The 13253-nt window shown below is 43.4% G+C and overlaps 1 protein-coding gene across 1 annotated transcript in view; it reads right to left on the bottom strand.

Moving 5' to 3' along the window:
* Positions 1–13006, bottom strand: part of shank3a (SH3 and multiple ankyrin repeat domains 3a) — an 823427-nt gene extending 810421 nt beyond the window's left edge. The window contains exon 1 of the mRNA XM_080207556.1: positions 12767–13006. Within this exon, the coding sequence (XP_080063682.1) occupies positions 12767–13006 (240 nt within the window). The remainder of the gene's footprint in view (positions 1–12766) is intronic.
* Between the last annotated feature and the right edge of the window lie 247 nt (positions 13007–13253).

The raw sequence follows: 13253 nt of genomic DNA, 5'->3' as shown, positions 1-13253 counted from the left end.
GTATTGGGATTCTTGAGAAACATTAAGGTAGACAAGTCCCCAGAGCCTGATAGGATATACCCCAGAATACTGAGAGAGGCAAGGGAAGAAATTGCTGGGGCCTTGAGAGAAATCTTTGAATCCTCACTGGCCAAAGGGAAGGTCCAAGAAAATTGGAGAATAGCCAGTTTGTTCCTTTGTTTAAGGAGGGTAGCAAGAATAATCCAGGTAATTACAGGCCGATGAGCCAAACGTCAGTGGTAGGAAAATTATTGGAGTGGATTCTTTGTGACAGGATTTATTCCCACTTGGAGATAAATGGACATATTAGCAAGAGGCAACATGGTTTTGTGAAGGGAGGTCATGTCTCACTAACTTGATCAAGTGTTTCAAGGAAGTGACGAAGATGATTGATGAGGATAGGGCAGTGGATGTTGTTTAAATGGACTTCAGTAAGGCCTTTGACAAAGTCCCTCATTATAAACTGATGCAGAAGGTGAAGTCACATGGGATCAGATGTGAGCTGGCAAGGTGGATACAGAACTGGCTCGGCCATAGAAGACAGAGGGTAGCAGTGGAAGGGCATGTTTCAGAATGGAGGGCTGTGACAAGTAGCATTCCTCCTGGATCAGTGGGATCTTTGCTGTTTGTAATATGTATATATAAAAAATGATTTGAAGGAAAATATAACTGGTCTAATTAGCAAGTTTGCAGATGGCACAAAGGTTGGTGGATTTGCAGATAGCAATGAGGACCTTCAGGGGATACAGCAGGATATAGATCGGTTGGAGAAATGGCAGATGGAGTTTAATCCGGACAAATGTTAGGTAATGCATTTTGGAAGGTCTAATACAGATAGAAAATATACAGTAAATGGCGGAGAGATCTGGGTGTACAGATACACAAGTCACTGAAAGCGACAATGCAAGTGGAGAAGGTAGTCAAGAAGGCATACAGCATGCTTGCCTTCATTGGCTGGGGCACTGAGTTTAAAAATTGGCAAGTCATGTTGCAGCTTTATAGAACCCTAGTTAGGCTGCACTTGGAATAGTGTTCAACTCTGGTCACCACACTATCAGAAGGATATGGAGGTTTTGGAAAGGGTACAGAAAATATTTACCAGGATGTCACCTGATATAGAGGGCATTAGCTATGATGAAAAGTTGGAGATACTTGGTTTGTTCTCACTGGAACAACAAAGGTTGAGAGGCAACCTGATAGAAATCTACAAGATTATGAAGGATATGGACAGAGTGGATAATCAGAAGCTTTTTCCCAGGGTGGAAGGGTCAATTACTAGGGGGCATAGGTTTAAGGTGTGAGGGGCAAGGTTTAAAGGAGATGTATGAGGCAAGTTTTTTTATTTACAGAGGGTGGTAGGTGCCTGGAACTCGCTGTCATTGGAGGTAGTGGAAGCAGATACAATAAATGACTTTTAAGGGGCGTCTTAACAAATACATGAATAGGATGGGATTAGAGGATAGGGGGATTTTAATTCAGCCAGTAACATTGTCAGTGCAGGCTTGGAAGGATGAAGGGCCTGTTCCTGTACTGCAATTTTTTTTTTCTTTAGGTGAAGCACACCTTTGGACAGAGAACCAGAATTCTACGTTTCAGATCAATGAACTTCCCTCAGAATTGTAAAAAGTTAGGTGTTGCCTGAAAAATAAGGGCAAAGGTTCCAGTTTGAAACTGGTGAACTCAATTGTTGAGTCTGAAGGATACAGAGTTCCTAATCAAAAGACTGGATGTGGTTCTTTGAGAGTTTCTATGGAGTAGTGTAGGAGCCAGAGGACAGAGAGATCTGACTGGAAATGGGGCAAACAATTAAGAGAGGAAACTGGAAGCTCAGGGTCACACTTATGGACTGAAAGGAGGTGTTCCTAAAAGCAGTCACCCAACCAGCATTTGGTCCACCAGATGTAATGGTGCATATTGACCTAGTATCAAAAAAAAAATCACTTTTTCACCTGAAAGGAGGATTTGGGGGCAGTGGGGTGCTAAAGGGCAGGTGTTGCATAGAATCATAGAACCTTACAGTGCAGAAAGAGGCCCTTCGGCCCATCAAGTCTGCACCGAACACAATCCCACCTAGGCCCTATCCCCATATCATACCCACTAATCCCTCTAACCTACACATCCCTGGACACTGAGGGGCAATTTCTTAGCATGGCCAATCAACCTAACCTGCACAACTTTGGACTGTGGGAGGAAACTGGAGTTCCCGGAGGAAACCCACACAGACACAAGGAGAATGTGCAAGCTCCACATAGACAGTGACCCGAGCTGAGAATTGAACCCAGATCCCTGGAGCTGTGAAGCAGCAGTGCTAACATGCCGCCCCACACTTGTGCAGAAAAATGCCATGGAAAGAGGATGGAGAGAATATATTTAAATGGAGCTTAATATGGACACGTGAAGTTCAAAGTAACTTTGGAGTTTTAGCAGAATCAATTCACAACCTATCCATTGAGTGTACCAGTCAGCATGGCCAGAACATGAAACAAAAAACCCAAAGAGCAGAGACAGTGGATGTCTTGCTCAGGCTGTAGTTTCCTGGTTCAACTGCACCTTTGAATATTGTCCCCAGTTCTATGGGTTGTTCCCTTTTATCTGCCGTGTACTGGACGTGTACACATGGGCAGTACAGTACCAGACAATACCAAATTGTTCCATTTTACCCATTGTAATGTACATTTATAGGGGTGAACACAGACAGGCACCAAGCCATATAATTACAGACAGAAGTGAATCATTCCCTTTCACCTACTGCTCACTGCAAATATTTATCTTACCAAATCTCATCTTTAGTCTGGAATGTTCTAACCAGCTTAGGTAAATATCATCTATCTTTCTATCTCCTGAAGCCCATTGATTTTTTTCCTGAGGTGAATGGGTACAGATTAACCAAGCTTTGACATTTCATAGAAGTAATGTCACAGTACTGAGGTTGACTTTGCTGCAAAACCCAGTGGCATCGCACTTTGTTTTCATCTTATTGCAGAATTGAAAACCACGTTGAGGTAAACATACTGTGCATCTCTTATTCCACTTTCAAGCCCCAATATCCACAACTTCAAACCACATCCCCCCTCCCCACAACAACTCTTGTCAAGATCAAGGTATGACTCCAGGTCCACAACAGGATCCCATCAAAACAGACAAAAGCTTGCTTGTGACACTGAAGTCAAATCATTCATTTTCTTATTTCAAGAAAACCAGTGGCAAGAAAGAATTGTCTTTGAGCACTTGTCACATTTCTCAGATACTTCTCAAAAGGCTTCAAGAAGCGTGAACTACTTTGTTGTGTAGTGACTACTGTTTTACAAGCAAAGTGGCAGCAACTGTGTACACTGCACAGACAAACAGGAAGGAGGTAAATGACCAATTCAATAATGTTGATTGAAGATGGAATGTTGTCTAGGTTATTCGGGGAGCTTGTCCTTGTTCTAATAGTGCCATGGAGTTTTGAACATCCAAAGCACTCAAGGAGGCAGACATGGTCTAGGTTTCATATTTTAATCAGTGTGTGTTTTTACAACTTGAATCCAGGACCTTCTAAGTTGAAGTTTATTTATTATTGCCATAAGTAGGCTTACACTAACACGACAATGAAGTTACTGTGAAAATCCCCAAGTCACCACAGTCGAATGCCTGTTTGCCTTCACTGAGGGAGAACTGAACATGGCCAACGTAACCGACCGGCACATCTTTCGGACTGTGAGAGAGAACCAGAGCACCCAGAGGAAACCCACACAGACAGTGACCCAAGCCGGGAATCAAATCCAGGTCCCTGACGCTGTGAGGCAGCAGTGCTTACCATTGTGCATCTATAACTCGGAGTCATGTGTGCTACTAACAGAACAAAGCTAACAGCCATTTTTCATGTTGGTGAGGGCTTCATCCAAAGTGAGAGTGACCAAGTGCCCAGAAAACTGACCCCAAGTGAAGCATTTCCTTTAAACAACAGGTAGAACAGTGAGTTTTCTTCAGTCCTGATTCCAGCTCAGAAAGTCTCCTCTGGCAATTAATTTGCAACTTTATGAATGCACTGAACTTCTTAACTGTGGATATTATTCAACTCATGGCTACATTTCTGATGTCCACTGCAGACATGTGCCTGGAGCAATTATTAGATCAGGTCTGAGCCAGGATAAGCCGAATGCATAAAATGAACTCTATTTTGCCACTAAATTGTTGACTTCATTCAGAAGGGCCACAAGAACAACAGGGACAAGAATTGGAAAGTCATTGTTGAAATTAAATCACATAATTAGAGAAAAATGGAGGAAATGTTACTCTGTATCTAACCTGTGCTGTACCTGCTCTTGGAATGTTGATAGGGCAGTGTAAGCTGAATATTGCACATTACATGATTGCAAACCAGGGTCCTGTAGACAGATAATGAGCACGATCTTTCCACCCTCATGCAGGTCGATTAGTGTAGTGGGGCAGGAAATTTGAATGGGAGGCTAAAAGAAGAATTGCGTCCGGCTGTTCACAATCCTCCCAGGTCATTTTTGATGATGTAATCAGTCTCGCATCCAAGGTGGGCGCAAGGCTGATTCAAACACTCACAGGCTTATTTAAATGTGATTAGTGAGCCCAGGATGCAACTGTCTGAGCTCACTTAACTTTCTAACATCACCAGTGGAGATGCTCACCAGGGAGAATCACAGATGGTCCCCACCCAATGGGGACCAGACGTGGTGGACTTGCTGGTGGGATCAGAGGCTATTGAAGTCCCTTGGGTGGTCGGGGGCAGGGGCAAGCAGTGCTCCATGGCCACCCTGGGACCCTGTCTACGCCAGGCTGGAACCCTGCCTGGTACCCTGGTACTGCCTATTGGGCACCTTATACTGCCCACTGGACACCCAGGGGGCGGGAGGAATTCTGCACTGGAGGGGCTTGAGAACTGCGGTAGTGCCAGCCAACAGGGGTCAGGGCCAATGATTGGGGGTCACAGCATCAGTTTGGGGTACCGGGGGGTATGATCAGAGGCCAACAATCACGAGGGTCCATGGAAGGGACTGGTGATCAGGGAGGTGGAGGGGGGTGGTGAGGATGGTCTGTGAGGGATGATATCAATCAGGGGTGGGTTCATTGGCGTTGACAGATCTCCTATATCTGGTGTTGTACACAGGATATAGAAGATCAGGGTGCATGCCTAGCAGTCTGCAGTCTTTTGACTGGTGAGCTTAGGCTCCGCCCCTCCCTACCGATGTAAAACTCCTGACTGGCAAAAAAATTGAGAAGAGCGTAGAAAAATTGGGCAGGATAGAGTTTGCTGAAAAAAAATGAAACACTTTGGTTTTCAGACTTTTGCGATGGAAAATTCCACCCAATATTGTGCTGCTAGCCTGGCTGGTTTCTCGATGTGTGTCATTGAACAAGTGATGTGCCATGTGCATAACATCCAGAAGAAGACATTGATCTATGGAAGAGAATAGCAGAGTAAAGCTCCCACATTTTGTTCCACATAGTGTACATGGCTTAATCCCAACAGTGCAACATTTCCATTTCTGAAACCTGCCATGTTCGTGGCCCGAGTTCAAATCTCAGTGAAATCCCTCGTGGGTATTTCATTCTCAGCTGGGTAGTTTTTGACAGTGATGTGCAGTTAAACAGATACAACTCACTACCGAAGGGGTTGGGAACTGGACATGTAAGATTGTACCAACTGGTTAATGGTTGGAAAGAGTAGACACTGAGGCCTGTTCCAGTGTACTAAGCAAAACCACAAAAAAGAAACAGATGAATAGAAGGGAAAGGACTTCAGCATCACTATTCAACGTCAAAATGGTTTTCAGGTCCTGGATAAAATTATATGTCGGGTCCCAAAAGTTTCATTTGTTTTATGTAATGCAATGACCTTCTGTTCTAGATTGGGAGCAAGGAAAGTCCTGAGAGGCATAAAGAAATTCATTGAAAACAATATTAACTTATTTCAATCTCTTTCCTACCCAAAGTAGATATACTTCATCCCCAAAGACACTCCAGGACTAAGGAAGGTCACCTGTCTTAATTTCTATTCTGGGACACAGCAAAATCTTATATTCATATTCTGTTTTTAACAAAATTAAACACCACAAGGTGCTGAACAGGTGCATTACAAAACAAACCACAATGAAGGAGATATTAGGTAAAATGATCAAGACCCAGTTTTATACTCATTGATGGGATGTGGGCATCACTGGCTAGGCCTAGCTCCTGACCTTCTCTTGTAACCATGGTATTTATAATAGCTAGTCCAGTTCAGTTTCTGGTCAATAGAAACCCCCAGGATGTTGATAGCGGGAAATTGAGTGATGGTAATGCCAATGAATGTCAAAGGGCAATGGTTAAATCCTCTCTTGTTGGAGATGGTCATTGCCTGGCACTTGTGTGGTATGAATGTTATTTACCACTTTTCAGCCCAGGATATTGTCTAAGTCTTATTGCATTTGAATACTGCCCAGGTCTTACTACATTTGGACATGCACTGTCTCAGATTCTAAGTCCTACATGGTGCTGAACATTATCAGCGAACATTCCCACTTCTGACCTTATGATGGAAACAGCTGAAAATGTTTGGGCCTAGGACACTACCCTGAGGAATGCCTGCAGTGATATTCTGGAAAATAGTGAGCTGTAAGATTTGGGCCACTTTCATCAAAAAAATCAAAACTTTTGATTGGATTGCAGCTTACAGCTCAAACCTAGGTATCTTTTACATGGAAAAAGCATCCAAACTCCTTAGTTAAATTGCAGCCTATCCTCAGTTGACATTAGCTTTCAAGCAGGATTCAATACATAGGCATTTGAATAAACATCCTTGACATTCTTACTTCTCTCGACGCATTTTGGTGTATTAGAGTACTTCAAATACTGCTCTGACTGAGAAAAGCTGGTTCAGGACAGCTGCTGATTGTCAATATTTTATTAATCATATTGCTAAAGTTGAATGGCAATTACATTGTTAAACAGGTGTTTGCACACCTGTAAATGGGGATGGCTGTTACATGGTGGGGTGGAATAGTGTTGATTGTGAGTGTGTCAATTAATTCTCCCCAGCAAAGAAAGCTGTTGTGATATAGTTTCAACTTCATCAACTGGCATGTATCCAGTGAACACACAGACATCTTGCCTTCTAACCCTGCACATTGTATCCGCACTCCAGTGAAGTTGAGAGAATAATGGCCAGGATACAGAGGGAGACCCCTTCTCTTTGACCTGTGCCATGAAATCTTTAACATCCACATGAACAGACAGTAGGGACTTGGATAATATACTCACTTGAAGTCAAGCACCTTTGACAATGCAGCACTAGAGTGCCAATCTGGATTATACATAGTGCTTTGGAATTAATTTTCAGTGTTCTCTGCTAAAGCCAGTGAAAATTACAGGTAGAGCACGCAGAGATGGGAATCTCACTCAAGATTCTAAAGTAGAAAGAAGGGTTACTCGTCCATGACCGAATTTTCAAACTGAAATTATCCTTCTGGCCTTTGAGTTTGTTACAATGCAGTCTGCATGTACTAAATAAATGCATCATTTTTATTTATATTTTAATTCTTATCTTACTGCAGCCTTTAAACACTAGTCAGATTTAATAAAAGTCACTCACCCGAATGGCGGGTTCTATGGTCTCTTACTGCAGATCCCATAATTGTCATTGAACTGCTCTTCACAGCTACACTAGGCCTCATGGTCTGGCTCACTGACCCCATCAATGCCTGTTTGGCTCTATTGGTCACACTCCTTTTTCTATCAGACCCCTTGGTCTTCAACCTTATATACTTCATCTAAGTTGACACTCCCAGTGCAGTGCTGAGGGAGAACTGCACTGTCAGAGGTGCCATCTTTTGAATTAGGTGGCAAACTGAGCAGATGTTCAGTCAGATATTAAAGGATCTGTTGGAATATTGGAAGATTAGAGGAGTTCTCAGATGGCCTAACCAACATTCCTCCCTCATCCAAAACAAGTGTGAACTTCTCTGTTGCTTCTGGGGTCTTGCTGTGCACAAAGTGCCAGACAGTTTGCTCATGCATCAACAGTGGTGCAGTTCAAAGTCCATGAGCTGAGTGAGAGAATTGAGAGATGTGATAATAGTTAGATTTAATTTAGCTCATTAAGACAACTAACAGATTCACCAGTTCTTAATTATGTTTCTGACTGAGCTTGAGTTGCAGAGATCTTCGTCCCAGTTTTATTCAGTCGCAAGTTGTGCTAACTGGGGCCAATTTACATGAGAGCATGAGTTAAGTCCAATTGCTTGGGACAGTGGAAGTTGTTGGCAGACAAAGAGCAAGCAGTATAGCTTGGGGCAATCAGCAGTGATACCCGTTATGGAAGGAGTGGGACAGGTCACTTTCTCTCTGAATGAAATCGGGTCTGCTGTGAAGTATGTGCTGATCGTGTGTCTCCCAGCTTCATGCATCATGACCTAAGCAAAAAGGAGCCTTCTCCAGTATAGTTCTGTTCAAATCGAGGACACCTACTCGGGAAGCAGCCAACCTGAGACAATCGCAGCTCCAGATTAATTTTGTTTAAAATAAATGAATCCACTACAATGCATGAGGGATCTCCATGGATACCCATGAGTCAGCACTGCTGATGTCACACTCTGGATCATTGATATCAAGAAGAAGCTCCCCCTGGTGGCTCAGGATGTAAGTGAATTATTTGGTATAAGAACATAAGAAATAGGAGCAGGAGTAGGCCATCTAGCCCTTCGAGCCTGCCCTGCCATTCAATAAGATCATGGCTGATCTGTCGTGGCTCAGTTCCACATTCCTGCCCTCTCCCCATAACCCTTAATCCCCTCGCTTATCAAAAACCCATCAACCCGTGTCTTAAAAATATTTAGCGAGGCAGCCTCCACCACCTCAACGGGCAGAGAATTCCAGAGATTCACCACCCTTTGAGTGAAGAAGTTCCTCCTCAACTCCGTTCTAAACCGCCCCCCCTTTACCTTGAGGCTGTGCCCCCTAGTCCTACTGTCCTTTCTGAGCGGTAAGAGTCTCTCCACCTCTATCCTATCCATCCCATTCATCATCTTACACATCTCAATAAGATCTCCCCTCATTCTTCTAAACTCTAACAACTGAATGATTATTGTCATGGACAGTGGGTCGTAGATACGAATCTCACCACAGCAAGTTGTGAAAACAAACATAATAAATCTGGAACTTGCCAGAAAATTACCAAGAAACTCAGCTGAAACCCAGACAATTTGGTTCTGCCTTCCTACCTCTCTGGGTAACTAGGTTTAGAATCCCTACAGTGCAGAAAGAGGCCATTTGGCTCACCGAGTCTGCATCAACTACAATCCCACCCAGGCCCTACCCTACATATTTTACACACTAATCCCTCTAACCTACGCATCTCAGGATACTAAGGAGCAATTTTAGCATAGCCAATCCACCTAACCTGCACATCTTTGAACCGTGGGAGGAAACTGGAGCACGCAGAGGAAACCCACACAGACACAAGGAGAATGTGCAAATTTCACACAGTGACCCAAGCCAGGAATCAAACCCAGGTCCCTGGAGCTGTGAAGCAGCAATACTAACCACTGTGCCATCATGCCATCCATTTGTCATGGCTATTTCACCTAACTTCCAAATCCCTGGCCACAGAGGCAACTTGGCATGGCCAGTGCCCTTAACCATACTACCATGTAGTTTACATACTACTTAAAACATGAGAGCATGTTCTAATGCCTACACTTGCTTGGTTAAATATCCAGTGACATTTCACTGCAAGAACAGAGATGCCTGCCATAGTTCCAAAGCTTGTGAACACTTCCAGTGGAAGAATGGTTAGCTGGGTGATATATCTAAGAGCTGTCAGTGGTACTAATACCATTACCTTCCAGGTATTTGAAACCAATAATGAAAATTTCAAACTAGACACACCAACAGACCAGGAGCCAATTGTAGATCAGTGAGAACAGGGGATTAGGAGTGAACTGAATTTGGTGCAGGTTAGGATAATGGACAGAAGGGTTTCAGTCAAAGTCAAGCTTTTGGAAGATGGGAGACCAGCCAGCAGAACATTAGAATAGCCAAGGCTCAAGGTCAAAAAGTCATAAATTATGGGTTAAATACATAGACTATCTCATCAAAACATGGCCATGTCTTGTAAAGCATGTGCTACATAAAGAATAATGCTCCCTCTACACTGTCCCATTATTCAATCAAGTACCAGATACAGAGTAAAGTTTGCATCACTGTGCCCATCAAATGCCTCACTCCAATCTCTGATGGGCACTCCTATTGAGGCACTGGGATATTTTCCTGTCTCCCACAGGATTTGCCATGTAGACTCAGAATATAATTGTGGTCACAGAAGACAATCATCCTTTCTTCCTGCACAGGATTTGAACTTAGTCTTTATTCAAATCAAAGGCTGCAGCATGAGAGGAGGCGGGTTATACAGAGCGAGGGATTGAACCAATGAATCAAGGTATAGAAATTGGTTACTTTGCAGTTATCAGTGCCTGCTGCTCCTACCGTCTGATATTGATATGCAATAATGTTACAACACACACATAGGCCATTTGGACAAATCAGTCTGTGGCAGTGATTGCTCTCTAAGTAAATAAATAGTTCTCATTGCATTTACCTGCCCTGTGCCCTGGACCATAACAGGACCCAGTGGACCTATCCCTAGAGATGCCTGTATACATCACACCCAAAACACAGGCCATGCCATCAACCATTTCCACAGTCAGCAGGCCCTTACTTTGAGTGGCATTTAAGAGATGCCGAGAAGGAGCTACTTGTTCTTTCCTGAAAGAGGCTCAAACGCAATCCCAGTGGTGGGATTAGGCGATGGAGGAACTAGCAGAAGCTTCTGCAGTTTAAAAAGATGTGACACATTGTGGGGAGGAGGCCTTAGCATTCTTAGTTCCTGGGGCCTGGAGAAGTCTTCCTCCAAGTCTGTTCCATTATCTCTTCAACCTCTGTCTCATCCACCTATCCAAATGTGTATGATTCCCCCTATAATGTACCAGAGATACTACTCTGTGACAAACAATGGTAAGGGTAGCCAACCAATCTGTGCACTCATATCACACAGTAACACAACATTTATATAGTAAAACATTTCAAGGCACTTCTTAGGAAGATAATCAGACAAAATTTGACACTGAACCACATAAGACGATCAAAATGATAGGTTAGAGTGGAGATCTTAAAAGGAAGAAAGAGGTGGAGAGGTTTGGGGAGTCAGCTGCAGAGCTTAACGTTCAGCTGGCTGAAGGCAAAGTCGTCAAAGAGGCCAGAATTGGAGGAGGATAAAAAATCACAGAGGATTGTAGGGCTGCAGGATATTCCAGAGATAGGAAATGCGAGGTATGTGAAGAGGTGTGAACACAAGAATGAGACTTTTGGATGGGAAGACAATTTAGATCAAAGAACACTGGGTGATGGGTGAACAGGATTAGGTGCGATAAAAGCCAAATACTGCAGATGCAAGACTGAAAAAAAAAGAAAATGTTAGAAAAACTCAGCAAATCTCATTGCATCTGCGGTGAGAGGATAGAGCTGATGTTTTGAATCTGGATGACTCTTCAGAGCTCAAAAGTACAAGTTGAGATATGAGCAGCCGAATTTTGGATGAGCTCAAGTTGTCAGGAGATGGAATTGTGAGGTCAACCAGGAGATGACTAAAATAGTCAAGTGTAGAGATGACAAAGGTATGGATGAGAATTTCAACTGAAACACAAATAATTCTGAAAAGGAAAATGATGAAATATACAATACTTTATGCCCAGAATGAAAAATTTGACTCTCTTTGGGTCAGAACTGAAGTAGTCTCCTGGATGTGTTGCAAAGACCCACTGTCAAACCCTCTTCTGTCATTATAATACAATGTTAGAATCCCTATGATGTAGAAGATCATCCATCCCATTGAGCCAGCACTGACAACAATCCTACCCAGGCCCTATCCCCATAACCCCATTTATTTACCAGTCCCACTGACACTAAGGGGTAATTTAGCATGGCCAGTTAACCTAACCTGCACATCTTTGGAGTACCTGGATATAAATTGGGGAAAGGGAATAAATAAATTGCTGATAGGTGAGAAATGGGGAATCATGGTTTTGGTCCTGCAGTTCTGTACCCAATAAAACCTGAACAAGGGTTAATTAACTGAATGAAGCACTTAAAATGCAATTCATTGCAACATGAAAACCATGATGGTATGGCTTAAATAATCGTTTTGCACATGTACTTCCCTTGCAATCCCATGCCTATATACTGTCTTTGTTTCCCATCAAGGGTTATAACATTCTCTCATTGATGTCACATCACGTGCATACAAGCTGCCCAACCAGGGAATTATATACTCAAAGAGACCCAGTGTATTAGTTAACACACAGTTAAGTAAAGAGGGAAAATCAACCTCAGTTCAAGCTACTGCAACTGAGAACTGTTGGGAACTCCACGATTGCAAGGAAAATGCCGAGTAGCAGGAGTGACTCTTGTCCAAAAAGATGCATTACACCCTCCCCACAGAAACACACAAACGATGGATTATTCAGAATACTACGACATCCTTTCCTAGACATTGTATTCTCTGGATAGAACACAGGTGTGTCACACACGTTATATTCCCTTAAAAGACAATCCAGCAAGCTACGAGTTAAACTCCGGCTTCCAGTTCAATGCATGCAGAGCAAACCTGAACGCTACTTTATGTAGCAAGTGCAGCGTGAGACCCACCCCTTCGCCGGAGAAGGTAACTGCATCTGTCAATTTCAGGAGAAATTACACATCGAAATCGCTCATTACTGACCGTCTGCTCCAGGTCAGGTACCCCAATGCGAATGACCACGGTGCTGGGCGCGGGGTTGTCCATTTGGTGGCCGGCTTTGGCAGCTGTACTCGTTCTGATGGTGTGGTAGATGGTGTCCTCTCTGCTGAAACTCTCCTCCTCTTCACCCTCGCTGCAGTTGCAAGTGTTCTGCTGCTGCTCCTCCTCATGTTTCCTGGCTGTCGGACTGAGAGGCATGCTCTGTGCACTAACCATCGACATCACATCACTGGGGGGAGACAGAGAGAAAAAAAAGTCAAACCTTTTGGAAACCCGCGCAGACATACACGCTTACACTCAAATACACACACACACACACACACGCATTCAAGCACAAATTTACGTATATACATATGCACACCTACACACAGACTTAGATACACCCAAACAGTCAGACTCATGTTCACACACACGTACATACATTTACAAAGACACACACATATACGCTCACTCACCCATAGTCAAATAC

Source organism: Carcharhinus amblyrhynchos, chromosome 19, assembly GCF_965287045.1.
Source record: "Carcharhinus amblyrhynchos chromosome 19, sCarAmb.v2.hapA, whole genome shotgun sequence".
NCBI lineage: Eukaryota > Metazoa > Chordata > Chondrichthyes > Carcharhiniformes > Carcharhinidae > Carcharhinus > Carcharhinus amblyrhynchos.
Note: the sequence above shows the minus strand (reverse complement) of the source record. Positions and strands in the feature narration are given on the sequence as shown.